This window comes from Xiphophorus maculatus, chromosome 11, assembly GCF_002775205.1.
Source record: "Xiphophorus maculatus strain JP 163 A chromosome 11, X_maculatus-5.0-male, whole genome shotgun sequence".
Classification (NCBI taxonomy): Eukaryota; Metazoa; Chordata; class Actinopteri; order Cyprinodontiformes; family Poeciliidae; genus Xiphophorus; species Xiphophorus maculatus.
The window spans coordinates 12,246,263-12,269,378 of NC_036453.1; the positions used below are offsets into that span (position 1 = coordinate 12,246,263).

Consider the following 23,116-nt stretch of genomic DNA (forward strand, 5'->3'; position numbering starts at 1 on the left):
TCCATCACAACAAATCCTCAGCATCTTCACGTGAAGAAGACATTTTCAGGCCAGCCGCTGAAGCTGAGCAGTCAATATAAACATTGGGACGTCTTCGGGATATTTGCGTATTTTTATCAGTTTAGACTTTAAATTTCTGCTTCTTTGCTACAGAATTGCAACATGACGTGGTAAAATGACCAGGTTTTCGTATCGAGTCCTGATTGTGTGGATTATAAACGCACGAAGGCCTTGATGTTGTCCTGCTAACGGAAGGTAAGAATTGATTTGGTTCATAGAAACAGCTAGCTGGCTAACCAAACACCGCAGCTAAAAACTGGTTTGTGCTCAGGTTTGATTCATTGGCTGAAGACTTATCTTGTCTTTTCCTAAACATAAGACCAGATCTTTCAATAAATGCGTATTTTCTGCAGCGCAGCTGAGGTTTTGAAGCGTTTTGACTCAGCTCTATGTGAGGGTCGTTGTTTGCTGCAGAACTTCACCAATTGGATCCTATTTTTTAAATCTTTTTTTTTTCTGTGGTTTATATCCTAACCATTTCGGGTCAACGTTTCTAAAACTGCTATTATTAGATTGTTGTGTGACTTTTGGGCTAAATGTTTTTGGTTGCAAACAGCCGTTGAGCTGAACAGCGTCTGTTTGGGCCTGGTTCTGCTCCATCAGAGAGGCCCAGTTCAGGGCTGTAGCCCCATCAGCTGTCCCACAGTTAAAGCCTGCTGCGAGCAGGCAGCTCTTATTGTGAATCTGGGCTTTGTATTGTACATGGACATGAATGTTCTAATAATTTCGGTTGTTTAATGATTTATTTCAAGCAATCTATTTTCAGAAGTGGTGACAGTTATTTAAATTAGTTGGTTTTCTTGACACTGAAAAGTTTTCTAGTTGCTAGTTTAACCATGTAGTTGTTGATTCGAGCTAAAGTTAAAGATTTTAGGGGTAGTTTTCATTCATTATTCTCTCTATTGTGTGCAATGAACCAACCAGTACCACTGGCAGCAAACCCACACTGCAGCAGAATGTTGGTACCTGATTCTTTAGAGAGGAGATTATCAGGCTTTTACTGCCAATACATTAACCAACACAAGGAAGAGCAAAAACGTACTGCAATGCAACAGAAAGACAAGAAAGTACAATATTATTCCATATGTCCCTAAACTCATATCTAAATTTTACTGATATCAAAACAAAATACAGAGAAGACTCTGCCTGTGGAAGTGATGATGAAATTAAAAAATAAGTCAGTTAAAAAAACAAACCCCAACAACAAATAAAACAGATTTTTACTAATGTTGTCTTTGGATTTGAAGTCTTCAATGATCATCTTTTTTTTTATTAAAATACATTAAGAGACTATAAATTAGATTTGGATTGAAATTAGTCAAACAGTCAAAACTGACAGAAGTACATTAATTTGTGACAGAAATGAGAAAAAAAACACTCTGAGCTGCTTTCTAAACCCCCAGTTTAAAAACAAAACTGCAGCTCTGGATGCAACAACAGTTAATTTCCAAGCAAAGTTTCTTTCTATCAGAAATTGCAATCAATAAAGCTCAATGACATTGCATTAAAATTCATGGAGGTTGCGATTTTTGGGGGGATTTGTTCCACTTGTCTTTCAGTGAAACGATGATTGGGTGACTGACCTGTCTCATTGTTCTCTCAGCCAATGATCCAACTGGAGAAACCAGTTCTGACTGGTACCATGCCAGTGGTGTGGCCCACCATCCTCGACCTGGGAAGGGATGAGTGTAAAAGGATTCTCCGTAAACTTGGTAAGGTTGACAAACAAAGAATCAGAAGGAAATTATCATTGATAACAATACACAAAGCCTTGTAAGCTTTAGTTGCTGATGTTTCTTTAAATTTTTATCTCTAATTTTTATCCAGAGCTGGAAGCATATGCTGGAGTTATTAGCGCCCTGCGAGCTCAGGGAGACCTGACGAAGGACAAGAAGGACCTGTTGGGAGAGCTCACTAAAATCCTCAGGTATTTACTTCATGCAGCTGTCAAATGTTGCACAATGAAAGAAAAAAAAATCATGAATTTATCAGAAGAACTTTTTATGGATTTAAAACAATATATTCTCTTTGTCATTCTCATTCTCCTAGCATCTCGACGGAGCGCCATCGTGCAGAAGTCCGCCGGGCCGTTAACGATGAACGCCTCACCACCATTGCGTATCAGTAAGTTCAGATCTGTGTGAGCTACAGCCGTGTTTGTGCAACCAGTGGAGATGCAGCGTGGAGCAAGTGTCTGTTAATCGTTGTAGCTGCAGAATACTACAGACGTTAATAAGCAACATGTTGTTATCGTTGTCCAGGTTCCCACAGTCTTTACAAAGATGGATTTTACTTTTAGTATTTTCCAGTTGTGGATAAGGACACAAATAAAGCAAATGGAATGTAAAAAAATCTGTTTTGTTTTTAAATTCATCAATTATTGCAAGCAAAACAAACAGTACAGACAAGCACAAAGAGGTATTGGGTTTTTTTTAAACAGCAAATATGCAAAACATAATTTTTTTTTGCAGTTATTTCTTAATGTTCTTTTTTTATTTTATTTTCTTCAACATTTCTTGTAGTTTGTGTTTCTGAAACTTTTAATTTTCCCTGATGCGAGTCTGTTTTTCCACATACTGAGACACATTTGACTGATATTTTGAACTACTCACTGTTGCTCTGCCTTTTCTGCAGCATGTCTGGTCCTAACAACTCGTCTGAATGGTCAATCGAAGGCCGTCGGCTTGTTCCTTTGATGCCCAGGTTGGTCCCTCAGACGGCCTTCACCGCCACGGCTAACGCTGTGGCCAGCGCCACAGCCAATCAGAACGCCTCCCTTTTGTTACCGGCAGAAACGGGGAACAAAGAAGGTAAAGTTCTGAAATCAATTTGTTTTATGTCACTTTTCAAGGGCAAGGTTCATTTATTTTTTATTTAATTTTTTAGCTTAATCAAATTTTCAGTTTTTGAAGATTAAAATTTTTGGGAAATCTGAATTTTGTTCCACCAAAGCACGCCTTTGCTCTGTGCTATGTGAGGCCGCCATCTTGTTTTATAAACGTGTTTTACAGCTTCTATTTATTTGGACTTTCTAATCAACTCTACACGCTGTTTTTTTTTCCCATTAAAAACAGAGTCATGATATTACAAGGATACAGTTGTAGTAATACAATAGTAAAGTCTTAATATTACCATAATAAAGTTGTAATATTTTGAGAATACAGTAGTGACAGTTTGAGAACTCAACAAAAAAAGTATTAAAGCCTTTTGTTCTCTTTTTACTATAATTGTAAAACATTTTGGGAAAAGATTGCGCCATTATTCTTCTAACTTCTGACAATATTCTCATAATTAAACAAAAATTCTTGTAGCCATTGTAGCTATGAGTTGAACAATACTTCATTGTTCAACTCATAGCAGGGATGACTGAAATAAATGCCACTTTTTAAAAATATTTTCTGTCATCTTCATTAAAATTGGAAATCAGAACTGATATCTGAGATTTTATTTTTAAGCCACATCACCCAGCCCAATTATGAAGGGTTTTACTACGTAGTAAAGACAAAAAGATCAATCAGTTTGGTTAAAAACCAACCAAACTGAAAAATAAAATATGTGGTTGTAATAATGCAGCACTCCAAATGTGGAAAAACAAAAAGCAAAACTGTTAGAAACTTCCTTATTTTTTCCAGTTGTTGTATGTTACTCCTACACGAGCACCACCTCCACCCCCACCAGCGCCACAGCGTCCAGCGGACCCGTTGGAGCCACAGTGAAATCCCCAAGACCGGCCAGCCCGTCGTCCAACGTGGTGGTGCTGCCGAGTGGGAGCACCGTCTACGTGAAAAGTCAGTGTTGACGTCTGGTCCTCGTGAATACTGTGCAGTAACAGTAAGGCTTCTGATGCAACAGAACCTATAAACTGGAATAATCTGAGCAAAGAAAACGTTTTCAGTAACGGATGGAAAATTCGTCTGATCAGTAAAAACAATCTGAAGGGATAAAACTGGAGCTAAAGCCAGAGTCCTCCAGAAATTACAACTGAAGATTTCCACATATCCATACATACCTCTCTAGAGATATCTGCTATAAATTCATTTTTCATGTTTATATTTATACTTGAAAGATAAATTGGAACAATGGAAACGTAAGTCTATAAGTTTGACATTGAAATAAGTAGGAATTTTGTTTTACTCGTTTCTTTTTTCCTTAACGCACATGCAGCTCAAGACTAATAGAATGAGAAACTCCTTCATTTATTCTTTATGTTTACTTACAACAGCATCAAAAAGGACACTAAACTTTCGTTTAGTGTCGTTTGTTCAAACCTTTTTGATGAGTGCTTATGTGTTCAGACAAATCTTCTGATTGGCCTGCAGGGGGCACTAGAATCTCCTATTTCTCTGGGGATTTTGAAAGTTTTCTTCATTAGCTCAAAGAAACAGTTAAAGTAGATGTCTGATGCATAGTGTGATATGAAAAGTTGGTCAATTTCTAGACAATCTGGCTTGCATGAGTATATATAGCAAACTGAGCCCTGAGGAACCCCAACCCATTAGAGCACCATGTTATCCTTAGCTGATTAGTTGTGTCAAACCTACTGCTCTTCATTCCTCACAGGTGTGAGTTGTTCCGACGATGATGAAAAGCCTCGCAAACGAAGACGCACAAACTCATCCAGCTCGTCGCCAGTGATGCTGAAGGATGTTACCAAGGTTTCCCCACCGGTATCCAGGAATATCACAGTGCCGGTGAGCGGCAGCCCCAAGATGAGCAACATCATGCAGAGCATCGCCAACTCTCTGCCGCCTCACCTGTCTCCCGTCAAGATCACCTTCACCAAGCCCACCATCCAGACCACCAGCACCACCACGCAGAAGGTCCGCCATGCTTCTCCAGATCTTCGTGTCTCATTTTTCCCAAACATTCAAACCTCTCGTGTTTCGCCAGGTGATCATCGTGACGACTTCCCCAAGCTCTGGCTTTGTGCCCAACATCCTGTCCAAGTCTCACGCCCATAATGCTGCCGCCGCCGCCATGGCCAAGCTGGGCTCCACCTCCATTCTGACCACCCCCACCCAGAAACAGACGGTGGTCTTCCCATCCAGCTCCAGCCCCTCCCCCAACACCGTAGCCGTGACGACTGTGGTGTCCTCTACTCCATCGGTGGTGATGTCGACTGTGGCGCCATGTAGGTCCTCTTACTTGGATTGACTTGCTGATTATAGATCTAGACTAGTGATGCACTCAGACAGGATTTCTACAGGTCTCACCAATTCACATGGACATCATTGCCGAACTCAATTCATGGCGGCTAGGAATGATGTTTATTGCATGCAGTTTGGTTGGTCAGCCAAACATTTTGCTAGATTGCTGCTTTTAAAACAAAGCTGTCCAAAAATGGTGACTGTTTCTTCAATCAAATCAATCAATCAAATTTTATTTGTATAGCACATTTCAGCAGCAAAGAATTTCAAAGTGCTTTACATCAGTACAAACACAGAAACACAATGCAGCATAGAATCAATCATTAAGTCAGGTTCCATCAATAAATTTGTAATTGATCACATTTCAAATACAATTCTAAACAGGTGGGTTTTTAGTTGAGATTTAAAAGAAGTCAGTGTTTCAGCTGTTTTACAGTTTTCTGGGAGTTTGTTCCAGATTTGTGGTGCATAGATGCTGAAAGCTGCTTCTCCTCGTTTGGTTCTGGTTCTGGGGATGCAGAGCAGAACCAGAACTGGAAGACCTGAGAGGGTCTGGAAGGTTGATACAATAACAGCAGATCTTTAATGTATTGTGGTGCTAAGCCGTTCAGTGATTTATAAACTAACAACAGTATTTTAAAGTCTATTCTTTGAGCTACAGGGAGCCAGTGGAGGGACTTTAAAACTGGTGTTCTGTGCTCTATCTTCCTGGTTTTAGTGAGAACGCGAGCAGCAGCATTCTGGATCAGCTGCAGCTGTTTGATTGATTTGTTGGACAGACCTGTGAAGACGCTGTTGCAATAATTAATACGACTGAAGATGAACGCATGGATGAGTTTCTCTAGATTAGTTGACTAATCTACGTAGTTCTGACTAGTTGAGTTGAACGGATCTGAAAAACAAACTTGAATCCAAACTTATTCACACAGATTAATATATGGATCAACGGCTTCCAAACTAGTTTTTAATTTGTTGGTGGTTGTCCACGCAGCTTCTGCTGGAGTGAAGGTTGCTTCTGCGAGACTCCAGTCGCCAAAGACCCTGGTGGGCTCCCCCACTCAGATCCTGGCCCAGTTTCCCAAGCAGCAGTCGCCCAAGCAGCTGCAGCAGAGCTCGCCTTTAGGAGCCTCCAGCATCAGCCAGAGCAGCAGCACCACTCCACCGGGAACCAAACCCACCATTCAGATCAAACAGGAGTCTGGTGAGCTGCTAACTTTCCTCTTTTCCTGTTCACTCCATCTTTCTGTTTTTCACCTTCTTTTATCTCATGATTTCTTCCAGTCTTTCCGCAGGTCTCTGTGTGTTCTGCTGCAACAAAGAACTAAACCCCTGAATGAGTTTTAATAGTCAAATGTTCTTCATTTTTTAGTCAGCCTTTAAATTGGTGTAAAAAATTATTTTTAACTTAAGAGTACAGAATTTAGCATTTTACTTAGTTTCATTTTTCTTATTCTATTTTGATTCATTTTGATGCATGTACTTAATGTTCACAATACAAAAAAAATTCAATAACATTTACAGCATATATAAGTTTTAGTAAATTCTGTGTTTCAAATGGTTGCATGATAAAAATATTTACTTCATAGGTATTTATTTTTTTATGTAATATTATTTCAATGTTTTTTAAAGTTTGATATTAGATGTATTATTCTAATATTTAAAATGAAAGTTTAGGTCTTTATTTTAATTACAAAAGTTTAGGTTTAAACATATTTACATAGATTTAAATGTATTTACATGTTTCATATGCATTTATTTACAGATTAAATAAATTAGTAGATATTTAATTAAGCAGATTTTCTTTTTAATCTCTTGCACTTACAGTATATTTCGGTCGTATGTTGTCTGGTCTGATAAATTTCTCCTCTGAGTTTATAACCTGTACAGCAGTCAGATTGTCTGAATCGGTGCATTTTGCATCTCCAGGGGTGAAGATAATCACTCAGCAGGTGCAGCCCAGTAAAATCCTGCCCAAACCTTCCTCTGTGGCTCTGTCCAGCAGCAGCTCTTCGCCCATTATGGTCGTCAGCAGCAACGGCACCATCATGACCACCAAGCTGGTCACACAGCCCACAGGTTAGAGTCCAAACCCACTATTCATCTATTTGATCATCAGATCCGGAAAGTGTGTTCTAACAGTAAGAAAGCCTTTGTTCATGCGAGGTTTCTAATAAAGTAAATGAACCCAGAGTTGCATCTACTTGTGCAGCTACACAGGCAACATACACAAGACCCACAGTTAGTCCCAATATTGGCGCCAGGATATCTGCGTCCGGTGGAGGGGCCACCTACGTCAAGACCACCAGTGGGAGCATCATCACTGTGGTTCCCAAGTCTCTGGCCACGCTGGGAGGGAAGATCATCAGCAGCAACATTGTGTCTGGTGTGTTTACAGTCTCCCCATTCAACGTGTCCATCATCCTATTCTTGGACTCCAAACTAAACTTCTTGTCTTTTAGGTACGACGACGAAGATCACCACCATCCCCATGACGTCTAAGCCGAATGTGATTGTGGTGCAGAAGACGACAGGCAAAGGAGCGACCATCCAAGGACTGCCGGGCAAGAGTATGGTCACAACGCTGCTGAACCCTGGGGTGAGTCAACAGCCATGAAGCTCCTTCCAGAACCAGCAGCAGAACTGCAATGCACACTCAAACTCTGATGCGGACCAAAAAAGGGAACTCTGGTCAAATCTAGGTCTCAGTTCAGTTGAAGTGAACTCTGGCGCAGCTCGAATGCATACAGTACAGACCAAAAGTTTGGACACACCTTCTCATTGAATTCAATGAGAAAGTGTGTCCAAACTTTTGGCCTGTACTGTATGTGAATGCCAAGAGGTCTGGAGACCGCTCCAAAAGAGTCATGTGATCAACAACCAGATGTTGCCAATGGTGCAAATCACAAAGAAGACAACAGGAAGTAGTTGGAGGACCATGGTGTGGCACCATTAAAGTAGCACAAAAAGTCAAAATAAAAAAAACAATCACAAAATCTTTGAGGCACTGCATTACAAATACTTGACTGCAGTTGTTGCTGTTAATGGTGGCAGAATCAGTTGTTAGGTTTATGGGACGATTACAATTTCACATTGGGCCAGGTCGGTTTGGATAGCTTTTTACAGAAGTTATCATTTAAAACCTGCATTTTCCATTTACTCTGGGATATTTTTTTGGGAGCTAAAAATGTGTATTATCTGAAAAATTTCAAGTGTGACAAGAAAAAAAGCAGGTGCTTGTGACCTTGGACTCCTCAAACAGAGAATGAATGGTTTATGCCAACTGTAGCATGTCCAGCTAACTCCTGAACAAACGGCAAACTAAAACCCTCTCATTACAACCCGTCGTTTGGGATTTTCTTTTCTCCTTGTGCTGTTTTGTATGTAAACACATTATGTAAGGTACTTATCATTTTACATTATCTTCACGGGGGGATTTTGCTAAGAGATAAGCCCAGATCCCCAGAAACCCCCTAACAGTTCACACATGGAGGCCTTCCTGTGGAAGGTCAGTTTAATCTCCTGAGACTGGGCAGAGTGGGGACTTAGCTGTGTCTCAGTGGCATCCCACCATCTTTCTTTCACTTTGCTAACTATTGGTCTCAGATGGCTTCCACTTCAACCTAAACAGACAGGATTAAGATGATTCACGGATGTTAGGAAGAAGATGCTCTCACTTCATTACGCAGCCATCTACTAAGATGCGATTATGTCTTGTTTTCTATTCTTTTCCTAATTGATCTTTGGAATATTCACATTTTTGAGACAGAAAGTTTGGCTTTCATTATCTGTAAGCCATAACCATCACAATTACAGGAAATCAAGGCTGGAAATATTTCACTGAGTTTAAAATATTAAACAGTTTCACAATATTCAGTTTGTTTTAGTTGTAGATATAAATACATTTGTTTTAGCTGTGGATATATGTATATTTAGATATAAATATGTGCACCACAGAGCGACGCAATTGGTCAAAAGAAGTGTCACTTGAAAGAAAAGAAACTGGCAGCCATTTTGGCTCGATAGTGTTAGAAAATAAAGTTTCATGAAGAAATTATGATTTTTCAAAGCCCAAAAGACACTCATTTCTTTTGGGATTTGAAAAAGAAAGCCCACACACAGACTGAAATTTTATCAAGTGTCATACAAAGAAACAACTTAACTTTTAAGTGACATTAAATCCCCCAAATTGTACTGTTTAGCTTTAGCTTTATTTTTTAGAAGCCTGATATTTCTGCTTAAAATAATAAATATAGAGATGTGATAGATATTCTGTAATTTTCAGAAAATTCGAGTCTTTCATTATCTGTAAGCCATAATCATGATAATTTCAAGAAATACAGGCTGGAAATATTTCAATCTCTGTGATAAATTGACATGAGCTTCACTTTCTGAAATGAGTGACTAAATATCTAAACAAATTTAGCTGTATTTGTAGATGTAGCTATATCCATAAATATATATAACCTCTTTGCAAGTGTAGTTCAATTGACTGACCACTTTGACTCCAATATTCAGGCTGACATAAAATATTTTTAAATATCTACAGGAAAATGGGCAGCTATAGTTCTCCAAATAAATACTGTTGCCATTTTCTCCTTGAAATGTTTGGGTAGCAGCACAAACCAATGTTTACTAAACAGCCAATATGTAATCCAGTCACTGAAAAGTTCCCAAAGTTCCTTTTGTTTTGGAATATAAAAAATGTATATTCTCTTTTAATCCTAAATGAACTAAACGGTTTGTACATTTCAGGGAGAGAAGAGTCTGCAGGCGGTGCAGGGAGCCAAACCGGCCATCATCACCACCTCCAGGCCCATCACTAAGATGATCGTCACCCAACCCAAAGGCATAAGCTGCGGATCTCAGTCCACCGCCACCAAAATCATCCCGACCAAGATTGTTTACGGCCAGCAGGGCAAGACACAGGTGGGAGTCTAACATTCGTAAAGTCACCCTTACTTACAGGGTAACCACAAACTCATGACGGCATGACGACATTCACATCCTCGGCTGAGTCGCTTCCTTTGAAATGCGACTTTAACTGTAGGATGAGACAAGAAATATTTATTTTTGGCAAGTGCTGTTTTCTGTAGAAAATGACAATTTATGAAGCAAAATGTTTGTAAAAGGCAAACTTCTTGAGAAGTGAGTCTTTGAATAAAATTACAATGAGGAAAGTCCCCCATTCTATAAGTCGGCCAAAGTATGGTGGTGCTTAAACATTTTCCTCTTCCTCCCTCTACTTCCTAAATTCAGAGAGAAATGAGTCACAGAACGGACTTAAGAGTGCCATCTGTCTGTCTGTCTGTCTAATGTTTGGTCCACTGTGAGTTGAGATTCATGCAGTATGGCAGCCTTCAGGAAAAATGTTACAGTTTCACAGTACTCAAAAACTTCAAACATTTATAGCACAAACTGCAAACCTTTGTGGACTGACAAGATAACAAACACAGTATTGGTAGTATGATGGTATGGAGTTGGTCTGCTGCTTTAGGACCTTAGTAACTTAGAAGCTTTTTCCCTTGCTAAAATTAAATAGTCATGTGTCTATTTAGGTTATATTTGCTTGATGTTTAAATGACCTTTATCTAAAACCTTTAAGGGTGACCAAAAAAAAGCCAAAACAATTTAAAAAATTGAAGTTGAAGTACAAAACACGGACTTCAGATGAACTCTGGGATGCAAACTGTTCTTTCTTGGAAATGTTTAACCCAAGAACTTATGTTGGGTGGTTGAGATAGTTACATCTCTTTGTAACTAAACAAGAGTAGACTAGGGCTGATTGAGGGTATACGCCTGTAAAATGCATACCTTCATTAGCAGTTCTTCAACCATTTGGAGTCCATTTAGGAGCTTGGTCTCTGTAAAAGTAACACTGAAAATTTAACTTGACCAGTAAAATTGACACTATTTTGTAGTGATCAACGTCTGAGCACAGACGTCACAGACATCTGGATTTTTTTTGTTTTCTTTTTCTCTAATTACACACTTGGATCTACAGACAAGGAATCATCTATAATTTCCTATTGCAAATTCAAATGTGTTAACAACAGCACAGAAAATGACTGAATTAAAAGTCCAAATGACAATACTTCAGAAATGTGCATGAAGAAATGCGTAAGAGTAACACGACAAACAGTGGATATGATTGGCCATAGATGAACGCAATTGGTTGAAAGACGTGTCACTTGAAAGAAGAGAAACTGGTGGCCATTTTGGCTCAATTGTGTTGGATAACAAAGTTTTATAAAGAAATTATTACTTTTTAGGTGCAAACTTATGTATTTCTGACCCACTAACACCTAAAAAGTTACAAACTATGTGGGTTTTGCTGTTCAGAAATTGTGATGCATCTCTTATTAATGATCCTTCAATGCAGTCATTCTTTGGGATTTCACAACAGAAACTAGTTTCACGTAAATGTTTCGACTGCTTGCACCACTGAAACTTTATTAGGTGCTATAAGAAGAAACGACAACTAAACTTGTAACCGTAATATTAAATCCCCAAAATGTTACTGTTATACGTTGTTGTTTTTTTCTCTAAGGGATTTTCACATTTATGACAGAGCTGTACGTTGTGACAGGGTAAACCCCAACATGCTACCTTCTTGCTACTACACTGGAACAGTGATGATGAGCAGAGATGGAAGGAAGAATAAAACCAGTTGGTACTAAAATATAAAATGTTCTATCACACTGGGCCCCCCACCCCCTGTTTTCTGCAGACAGGAAGTCCTTCTTTCAATATCAGACTTGCAATGGAAGTCTAGAGGTAAATTTGTTTCAGTTTTTATTCATGGAGGAAAATGAGGTCACTGAGTCAGCTGGTTGTGCAGACTGGTGTACAGTATTGTATGAGCCGCCCACAACCATGAGCCACCTCTGGTTTCAGTCAAGCCAACGTTAAATCTGGTTAAAATCACCTCAGATTTTTCTAATCGTTCTGGGTTTCGGCTACACAAAAAGTACTTTCAGTGACTAAAACAATCTCAGTTTTCAGTTTCTGTGATATTAAAACAGAATTTCACACAGATAATTTACACTCATTTAGACCCATGACTTGACATTTAATAGCAGACAGACGCTGGAGGAGTCAGTAACGTCAGTTTTTCTCCTTATGTTACGTCAGCGATCACCGGTAACCTCATTTCTGAAGAGGTTAAGTTGATTTCCCAGTGAATTCATGAGACTGGAGTACTTCAGTGAAACTTAATGGATCTTCGTTATATTGCCCCACATGATATATTATAAATGTTCTTCAAAAAGATAGTTTCCATTTTCTTTAAGTGCCCTTTTGTTTCCGGAAATGTTATGTTAACTTGTTTGTAGACTTTGCAATTCTTATTTTTTTGTTTGAGTCAATCCATGTTTGGGGGTCATTCCCTCTGGTTTTAGATGCTGTACAGTTGAAAGGGTTTTTTTTAACTTTCTGACAGTTATTAGCATGTGTAACCATGGCGAGAAGGTATTGTTTTTCCAATTTTAGCAGCTGATTATCATCTCAAAATCTCAAATATTACCTTAACCACAACCCCAAATCTCAGAGGAGTTGAAAAAGAGATTTCATGGATGCACAGAGAGCAAGGACAAGGAAATTAAAATAATCTCTTTCATCGGGCATGATGGGAAAAGATCATATCCCCTACTCCAGCATCTTTCTAACCATACAGCCAAATCAGGTGGATTAACGCCATCAGTGCCAACAACTAACGAAGTCATCCAAGATGTTTAGTGTGAAATATCATCTCTGCTGCCTAGAAATTAAGCTGTTAGCATGACACAAGGCTAATATACAGAAACAATTTTCAGTCAGAGGCCTCTTCAGATAAGTTGGGAGACTGACTGCTACTGCCACAGAATTACCATCAATAACGACCTTTTGAAAATACATGAATGATACAAGTTACAACCAAATTTAATTTTCCCTTTGGGATAATTCACATGAAAACGAGACGGTTGGTTCAAGATTTGAAAAAGAAAATGCTTTTACATGTTTGTTACCTCTAGTTTACGTTCAATTATTGTGGACCGAAAGGTATTATTTATCCATTATGTGGTTTTTTTTTTTATAGGAAAAAAAGAAAATCAGTTTTTTATAGGGTTGGGAGATAAATAGATTTTTATCAATAAATCGAATTTTTGCTTTTTTAATAAAATCTGGATTTATTTTTTCCCACCAATGAACTATTTGGATTTCAATAGTTCAGAGTGACGAAAGCATCTGCCCTCTTGTTTTAAAAGCGTGTTTTTATGACTTTTATTTATTTGCACTTTTAATTCAAATCAACTCTGACAAAATACCAAGGCCAGGCTTTTTTTTGTTTGTTTTTTAATAATTATGTCATAGCGTTACAAGAATATATACTATAGTAATATGAGAATGAAGTTTAATATAACCAGAATAAAGTCAGAATATTAGGAGAATGAAGTAGTAATTATATGAGAACTCCTACACGAAAAATGAATTATCCAAGCTTTTTTTCTCATTAAAACAACTATTTTCTCGTAATTTTAAGACGTCTTTCTCATAAAATTACATCTTTATTGAGCTAATAAAAGATTACATTCTCATAATAACTCCATTGTGCAACTCACAGAAGGAATGATTGAAATAAAATCTACTTTTTAACATACTTTATCTTTCATTTCTTTTTTAGAAAAGAAAGCAAGGAAATTTATTTTTATTAACACCAGATCTGAAAAAACCAGAATCATTTTTCATTTTAAGCCATACCGTCCAGCCTTAATTTTTCGGTATTCAATATGACCAGAACTAATTGAGGTAAAACTAGTTGGTCCGTCTGTTGATAAAGCGACCCCGCTTCATTTTGTTCCAGGTTCTCATCAAGCCGAAGCCAGTTTTCCAGACGGCGGTGGTGAGTGAACAGACCCGGCAGCTGGTCACCGAGACACTGCAACAAGTGACCCGCTCTGCAGAGGTCAGCCAGGCTCAGGCCTGCGGCCAGGACGGGTCGGTGAAGGACGCCACCGCGGTTCTTGCAGACGCCACCAGCCTGAGCAGCGAGGCGTCCAACAGCGGCGCTCAAGGTACCGATCCATCCCCACCTGGGTTTGTTTCAAACCCACTGGCCAAGATGTCCTTTTGGATCCTCAAAAACCGGATTTACTTGTTCATCAGATCTGCAGCCTGTAGTGCACCTCGTGTCCTCTAGAGAGCAGGATTGGACTGAGCAGGAAGTAGCCTTGGAGTCCATCCCAACCATTATCTACCCGGAGGTGAGCGCTTCGGATTCCCAGTCCGCCACCTCCACCATCAAAGCCCTGCTGGAGCTGCAGCAGACCACAGGTGAGGGTTTACGTCACGGAAAAGCGGCAGGTGAGAAACTGAAAGAGAAACGGGAGGTTTTTACCTCCTGTGTTGACAGTACACCTGGATGACATCATCCAAACAGGAAATCTCTCAATCCTTTTACATCATCTCATCTTTCCATTCATCCATTTATGACTGCTCTCAGATTTAATTTTTTAATTTTTACACATTTTTATCTTTCAATGAACTGGGGAGGTGCAGAAAGCTAAATGTTTTCAGATTTGATGGCTCAGAAATGTGCAGATATGTTTTTTCACACCAAAGTGAAGTCAGACATTGATCCTTCATTTGAAACCGTCAGCAATGTTTATCTAAACTTGGCAGAAAAGTCCCCAAAAAATGAAACTCCTTGGTAAGACACAAAAGCTGCCATAGCATTTATTTTAAATCCTGACATTGACATCAGCAGTCGATACTCTCTTTTTGTTAGCTCCTTGCTTTGGTTTGTTTGTGTTGGATTAGCATTAAGATCCACCTCCTAATTTGCTTAAGAACCAAAAGTTGGAGTTGAAGGTTCCAACTTCAGCTCAAGATGCCATCATGTTATGCAGCAGGCTAATAATCCAAAACTCAAAAGTCAGATCACCACTGAAAACAATAAGAAAAATTTTGGGGTGGCCTCTAGTGAAAGTCGGAACTTAGATCTAATTGATATGACGTCAGAATCATGGCTGAAACGACTTTGTGCTAATTAAATCTCATGTTAAGAAGCATTTGTTATCACATTTTTAATCGGTTAATGTAAAAATAATCAACCAATCAATAGTCAGACAATCAGTCAACACTGTGTTGATAAGTCAAGTAAAAAGAGCTGAGCATTTCACATGTTGATGTTAAAAGGATTTTTTTTAGTTGCAGATGCATCTTTTGCTACAAATGATCAATTGTTCATTAAAGGAATGCTGATATTGAATTTTAGGCAATAAAACGTGTATTCACTTATTAGAAAAGGAATTTAATAATTTGTTTATTTGCATCTTTTAATGTATTTCTAATTTTGTATTTAAAAAAAGGCTTAAGGAATAAAATAAAAAATTCTGCTGAATGTGCCATTTTTTATTTGATTAATCATCAAAATTGCTGATACCTAAAATAATTGTTAGTTACAGCCTGAATCAAATCTAGCTACTTCTGAAGGCCTGAAAATGTTGACCAAAACTAAGTGCAAACCTTCCTGTTCCTGTAGTTCTGTAGGGAGCTGTATCTGAATTCCTAAAATAAACACCAGTAAAATCAAAGGTTTGTGAGAATTAAGTCTAAATAGCATCAGTTTAAAGCTAAAAGATGTCATTTTTCTGTCAGCAGTGAAGGAGAAGGCAGAGTCCAAACCAAAGCCGCCCACCATCGACCTGAGCCAGATGGCCGTGCCAATCCAGCTACAGCAGGAGAAAGCCGGTCCAGAATCTCCGAAACCTTCGACCTCAGAGGCCGAACCCAGCTCTGAGCATGTCACAGCAGGTGATCCTAACATTACACACTTTACTTCCTCCTTCAAGATTTGCCACATGGTGAAACTTACTTCCTTTGTCTGTTTCCTTTTAATAATAAGCTGCGGCTTGAGCACGAGTGTGTGTGTGTGTGTGTGTGTGTGTGTGTGTGTGTGTGTGTGTGTGTGTGTGTGCGTGTGAATCCTGTCATGCCTTTCATGAAGTCATCTGACCTGCCTGACTGTGGATTCACCGCAGGTAAAACCAGCAGAGCGGGGGCGCCCTCGCAGGATAGCGACGCCATGATGTCGTCCACTCAGCCGCTGGGGAAGCCTTTCAAAAGCAGCAGCCAGGTTACCGTGGTAACAAAACCTGCCACGGCCGCCGCCTCTTCTTCCTCCTCCTCCGCGGCCGCAGCGTCTCACCTGGTGAGGGTGGGAGATTACACAGAATAAGTTGGTTTAATATGAGCCGTCAGGGATTGCTAAACTAAAGACAGGATTATTTTCAGTTCATGTTTGGAATACCGATTCAGAACAAATGTCTAAAAATATATGATCAAAGAAATACTGAGTCAAGTTCAGTTACAAATATTTAACATCTAAATATTTAATAAGTTTAGATAAAATAATTTAGTTACAGCCCAAATCAAGTTATTATAAGTAATTTATAATGATTTACAAATACCCTTGCCTACCTTACTAGTAAAATACTAGTAAAACTAGATTTTGTGAGCATAAAATTTAGATTAAGGGGAGCTGATATGCAAAATTTATATTTAGTATGTTTTTGTATTTCCATTAAATGTTTTTGGTGTCTGGAATATGAGCCATTTCATAAAACTCCTCATTATTGAGTCACACTGCGCCAATACCTACCAACTCAAGCTGAGCTGCAGCATGTTTGATCAGATGGTAAAACCACCCGACCAAATGTGTTGATCCATGTGCTGCATGTGTTGTACAATGGCTGCAGGAAAAGACGAGGTTTTGTTGTTGACTTACTATTTAGAAACCACTTGCTGCATTCTTGCAACAAGAGGCTCAACTTCTGCTTTTTAAAGATGTACGGTATATAATTGTACATCTGGGTGATTTTCAGGTGTGCGTGTAAACTGTTCAAGCATATTATGTTACCTTTAACATATGGTTTTACCCAGAAAGGAACTCTAAAATCGTTATTTATGGCCAACAGTTTACAGTTTCCTTCTCCAGAACAATAGAGGTGAACACGATTTTGGCTAAATTTGTCAGAACTACAAAACGCCACAAACCAATCAGTACAGTCCACACAGGAAGCACATTTCTGCTTTCAGAGGAACTGCTTCACCACTTCAAATGATGTACTTTCATTATGGGGTCTGTGAATCACCATCTGTGCTGAGTTGAGAAGAAATAGGCAAAATATATAAACTGTAGTTCCTTTAAAGTACATGGAAAGTGACATGTCTGCAGGGTCATGGTATTCTGAAATATATTCTGAAGATTTAAAGCTTAAAAAGGCAATGTTACCAAATTCTGAGTGAATTATTGGTATTTTAGGAGTAGAATTGGTATCATAAATATTAGCATGATGGCTGGAGAAATAATAGAGCATTCAAAAGTCAGAACTTGTACACAGAAATCAGTAGATGTTAGAGGCAGTGGTGCCCCCAGAAAATTTTCATAGGGGTGGCCAGACCAGGCAAGTAAACATCTGAGGGGAGAGACGGCTAAAAAAATTACAAACAATATATACTATATATATATCACTGTATATATATATTTTTAGGATATATACTGTATATTTGTCATTATTGAAGAAAATGACAATGCAATACAAGATAAACATGCTTTTCTGGGGATGGCCAGCATTTTTAAAGAGGGGGCTCTAGCCCCCCCCCAGGCACCTTCTGGGGTGCCACTGGTTGGAGTGTATCTCATAAAACAATTTTATTTGCACATCTTCACTGTTTTTCAAATGACCGTATCAATGAGTACCAATAAAATCGAAAATCTGATTAAATACGTACAGTTACTGTGATCTATATATACAGTTTAGTGATCTATATGCGACTGGTGTCCTAAAAAAGCAGAATATAAATGGGTGTTTCTCTAAAAGTGTTTATGTGGTTATGATTGCCGTGCCATGCGGTCACAGCCGGTTACCAAAAAATTTATAGTTTTTATTATAATAGTACCATAAAATATTGTGATAAAACTTTAAGTCCCCTAATCTGGATAATTGACTATCAAATATGGGGATGGCTAGCATTTTAAAACTGTAATATTTGATTTTAGTAATATTTGATTGCTTCCTGTTTGTTTATGAGTCTGGTTGCTTGTTTTCAGCCTGCAGATCACGGTAAAACGGAGCCGGTGGTAGAGCTGGCAGAGCTGGAAGGCGACACTCTGGACCCCCAGACCGGTTTGTTCTACCGCTCCAACAAGGCTCCCTCCGATCCAGTCAATCTACCAACTCAACCTGCAGCAGCTCAGCCACCGCCAACGCTGCTCATGAGCCAGGCAGAAGCCGAGCCGAGTCGCCCCGTCTCCTCCCCGACCCAGCAGCAGCAGCCGCCACTGACGCCCCCGCAGCTGCAGAGCAAACCTCAGATCAGCCAACCTTCCTCGTCAACTCCTCCTCTCATTAAGAAAATCCCCAAACCACAGGATCAGACCGCGCCCAAACCTCAACCCTCGTCTCCAAGCCCTCACAAAGACAGAGGGGTGACCGTACCGACCCAGAGCGCAGCGAAGACCCCGAGCCCCAGCACACCAACCAAGGCCCCAGTTACGCCACAGCTCCCGAAGCTGCAGCAAGCGCCGTCGTCCCACCACAGGCCTCTGCATGCCCCAATGTCGCACCCGCCGCCGCTGCAGGCACACCACCCAGTCAGCGCAGAGAAGCCCGCCTCCAGCCAGGTGAGTGAAATCCCAGAGGCAGCTGACAGCCGCATGTTTACATTGATTAGAGTCACGTGAGGCGAGCGGTGTGTGTGTGTGTCACGGTGCTGGAGTTTCCCTAGCTTCCTGCTGAAAACAATGAATCCTTTTCATCTTTATCTGGAATCAGAAACTAGGGAGAAATTTTTGGCCTTGTTATACAACATTGTTTTGCTACAACCACAAAATTCAATGTATCTTACTAGGAAGTAGGGAATAAATCAACACAGAGGTGGATAATTGTGATGTGAAACAAATAGTTTCACTTTTTTTCTCCCAAATAAAATTCTGAATCCCTAATCCCTAAATAAAAACCATTACCTTCCAATGTTATTAGTAAATTAACTGGAAGAATACAGATTCAAAAAGAGTAGTGATTAAGCCAAAACTATACAAATAAAGCATATTTGCATTTGTCTGTAGATGTTGAATTAATCTCTTAATACAATATTTTATAAATAGTAATAAATTGTCACCCGATCAGCTCTTCAGTGTATTGTTAAGTAGAAATGAGAAGGCTGAACTTTCATGTGTTGATGTTAGAGGTATTTTTAGCTGCAGGTAAAGCCTTTGCAACAAATGATCAAACCTTCACTAAAGCAATGATGTGCTCAGCATTGCTGGTGCCACCAACTAACTTACTCTTTGGTTGCCTAGCAACAATCTGTTGAACTTGTGCAGTAACAGTTCCAAGTTTGCCTCATAACTGCTTAAAAGTAAAAAAACAACAGGGTGGAGTGGAAACTTTGGATAAACCAGGAAGTGTCACGCCCCACTTTAGCAGTATTTCATATATTTCAAACAAAAAACGAATCAAGTTATCGATAGACTGATATGAAACACTTCTATCATGCTATGTTTTTCAGCCATATTTGCAGCAATAACAATATTTTAGACCCTCATTCCTCGCCAGTTTAGTTACAGTATCACTGCAATGTAATAAACAAACATGCTGTGTTTCTGCTCCTAAATGTCTCTACCACAGCAGCCAATCATCACTCAGAGTGCCACCGTCACCAAGATCACCTTTGGCAGCTCCCACCACCCTACACCGGTGTTCAGCAGCGGCGAGGCGACTGCCAAGCTGCTGCCGGAGTCCAGCTCAGGACCTTCAGGGGACAAGCCGTCGGTGTCAGACATCCTGAAGATCTCCATGATGGAGGCGGAGATCGACCCCAGCACGGAGCCCATGGTGGTGGATTCCTCCAGCGACCGTGGCCCTCTAGGGAAGACCTTGGACGTCCAGTCCGTGTCGGGGACACTGGACTCGGGTCAGTTCATCAGCAGCTCCGGGGCCGGCATGCGCCACGCCAAGCCCCAGCAGTTCAGCTGCATGCAGGGCCTGGCGGCACAGAGCAGCAAGGACGACCTGGAGGTCATCGAGGTGAGTTTCTGGTTACTGAGTGGCGCAGGTAATAAATCACCCGCCCAGAGACTGTCAGCATGTCTGTCACATACTGACTTCTTCACTGAAACCTTGTAGAAAACAGTCAGGTAGCTACGACGCCGACTGGCAGAGAAAGTGTTTCTAGATGCAGTGTAAAAATAAAAGCTCAGCTCACTTTTTTTTTTAAATGATCATCTCAGTACCTGTTTCATAGCAAACTATCATCATCAAAAATCATTCAGACATTTCTTAAGCAGTTAATTTCGTCCCCCTTTTGTCAAATAAAAAAGATTCATTCAACAAGTTGTTTTTTTAAGTTCATAAAATGTATTTTTGAGGTAAAAGCTAGACTTGTTTTCCTTTCTGCCGTTTCCCATAACTTTTCAACTGTTAATTATTGATTAATTGAATTGTGGATAAACAAAGGTTAAAACTAATCATTCAGTCTTTCATCCATCCAACTAACTAACCAGACATCAATCCATCAATCCACTCGTTCTCCCTCCACCCTGCCATCTATCCACCCATCGGTCAGTCCAACTGTTTATACAACATCCAAATATTCTTCTGTGAACCAATCCATCTAACTGTTCATCCATCTTGCTCTCCATCCTTCCAACTGTCCTACATTCTACATCCATCCTGCCATCAATCAATCTATTTTTTCATTGATAAGCCAACTGTTTACTCATCCGCTTCTCATTCTGTCCTTCATCCATCTTGTCATCTGTGCATCCATCCTTGTCTGTTCAATTATTCATAATCTCCCCATCCATTCATCAAATTGTTCCTCATACATCCTGATGTCTATCAGTCCTTCTACCCAACTATTAATCCAACTGTTCATTCATCCACGTGTCTATCCTTCACTCCATCTGACCATCTACCAGCAATAAGTGTTTTTCCTGCATCTATTCAACCAACCATTCAGGCATCCAACTGCTCACCCGTTCATCCTCTGGTTCTTCCAAGTTCCAGATTCAGCATGTAGAAATAGCTGCCATAAATTCATAGTGATGGCAACGCAAGAGAAATCCTGACATGAGTCATGAAAGGTTTTAAATGTTTACAGAAAAATTGATGTTAGTATCAACATAATTTTGCACCGTGAAAGCAGAAAGTCAGTGTTAGCTTATGGTTGCTGTTGGCAGATCCTCAACTGGAGCCTCTGTGATCCATACAGGTGATCCCTCAGTTCTCCATCCTGCCAGACTCCAGCCAGTCTAATGTTGTGGTGGAGCCCAGCGGCTTCCTGGAGATCACCAACTACACCAGCCAGCAGCTGGAGGAGGACAGCCCCATGGATCAGGAGGTGGACAGCAGCAATGACGAGGCCGCGGCTGCCAGCCCCGCAGAGCAGCCATAGACGCTCTGAGGCAGGGACTCTGGCACTTCTTCACTTTCAACCAGCAGACTGATGATCCATTTCCGGCTCAGACCCAGCAGACCGTTTTGTTTTTTCTTGTAAAATATTAGTTTGTTAGTCTTCTCTCTCCACAGCTAATGGCCCATGTGGTTTTTATTGCTGAACATGTGAGCGAGGTGAAAGGATTAGCTTTAGGTCAGAACAGCTGGGAAACGTTCCAGCGTGTCAACTTACCCGCAGGACTTTGAGACCTTTCCACATTTATAACCTGGAGCTTTTCAGAATATTTGGGTCCACTTTGCATCATTTCAGAAACACATACTGTATTTGTGTTGACAGCAGTCCATAGCGACTCCTTTCTCATCAGATAAACTGTATTTTTATCCTGACTAAATTTGTAACCATAAACTTTCCGACATGTTTGGGACTCAAGGATTCAGAAAAGGGAACAAAGCTGGAGCTGATTTAATTCAGAGACTCAAAGCGGATCCAGAAAGAGGCCTGGAGGACAGGTTCTGTCCAACAGATGTTTTACTCAAACAAGACGAAACAAGCGATGTACCATCGTTTTGTTGTTAAGGTGAAGGAAAAAAAAGCTGCAGTGAGAAGGTTTGTCTTGGTATAGTGTGTTTCAGCTGCATTTCTTTTCTACTTTTTCAAAATAGAGGACTAGCTGTGAGAAATCATTTAATCTGCACAATAAATCAGCTGAATAAAGCCTTAGTTTGTCTTAAATGACCCATTTCTTTTCACATAAAAAAGGCAAAAGCAGAAAGTTTTACCCAGAGGTCGACTCTCACAAGTTTTTCTATTGCCAGTACTTAAAGCTCCTTGAGGACGTTCGAGGATATTTTGTTAAGCCTATAATTTTTCGTTTTGGCTTTCTAAATTTTGAAACCTCTGCAGCAGTAAATTACTTTTTCTTTTATCATTTTATTAATCTGGCGGTGAAAACTTTAAAAGTAAATGTATGAGGCCCCCCTTGGCCCTGCAAGACATCCTGTCACACTCTTAAAAGTTGAGCACTCAGAAGAGAATGATTTTCTTTTGCACGGTATATTTGTGTATGTATTTCTCTTGTTCCAACCATTTTTTGCAGAACAGTTCAGCAACATTTACAATCCACAGAAACAATTGTGCCTTCAGTCCAGCTATATAAAAATAGTTTAAAGCTAGTCTTTAAAAAGATAACTTATGCTTTTTAACATCCACTATAGAAAATTTTATATTAACCTCAATTTTTACTAAGGTGAGGTTTAAAAATAAAGACAAACATTTTACACAGAAGGTTTTTTTTTCTGTACAGTATGTTATTTGAGGAAAATGAACAGTTTCCAGGTGTATGACAAGAAAAAAAATAGTTCTAAAAAATATGACACCTTCACTGGCATTCTTGTGGAAATTCAATACATGTAGTATGGGAAAAGTACAAAATCTTCATTTATTATTACATCTCTATTTGGGAACATTTG

General features: G+C 39.6%; 1 protein-coding gene across 3 annotated transcripts; it reads left to right on the plus strand.

The window, feature by feature from the left end:
- The first annotated feature begins 44 nt into the window (after window positions 1-44).
- On the plus strand, window positions 45-22,367 carry emsy (EMSY, BRCA2 interacting transcriptional repressor). Of its 3 annotated transcripts, none has more exons than XM_014472611.2 (20): window positions 45-255; window positions 1,664-1,772; window positions 1,888-1,987; window positions 2,110-2,184; window positions 2,695-2,870; window positions 3,693-3,848; window positions 4,621-4,880; window positions 4,951-5,191; window positions 6,199-6,408; window positions 7,134-7,283; window positions 7,417-7,590; window positions 7,667-7,803; window positions 9,960-10,133; window positions 14,047-14,257; window positions 14,349-14,516; window positions 15,843-15,998; window positions 16,226-16,395; window positions 18,298-18,870; window positions 19,877-20,275; window positions 21,462-22,367. In XM_014472611.2, exons 2-20 carry the CDS (start codon window positions 1,667-1,669, stop codon window positions 21,642-21,644), a joined length of 3,819 nt encoding a protein of 1,272 aa, XP_014328097.1. In that variant the 5' UTR covers window positions 45-255; window positions 1,664-1,666; the 3' UTR covers window positions 21,645-22,367. The 3 variants fall into 3 exon arrangements, with proteins under 3 accessions (XP_014328097.1, XP_023198422.1, XP_023198421.1); XM_023342654.1 differs by having other exon boundaries at window positions 19,880-20,275; XM_023342653.1 differs by having other exon boundaries at window positions 15,846-15,998.
- Window positions 22,368-23,116: the final 749 nt, after the last annotated feature.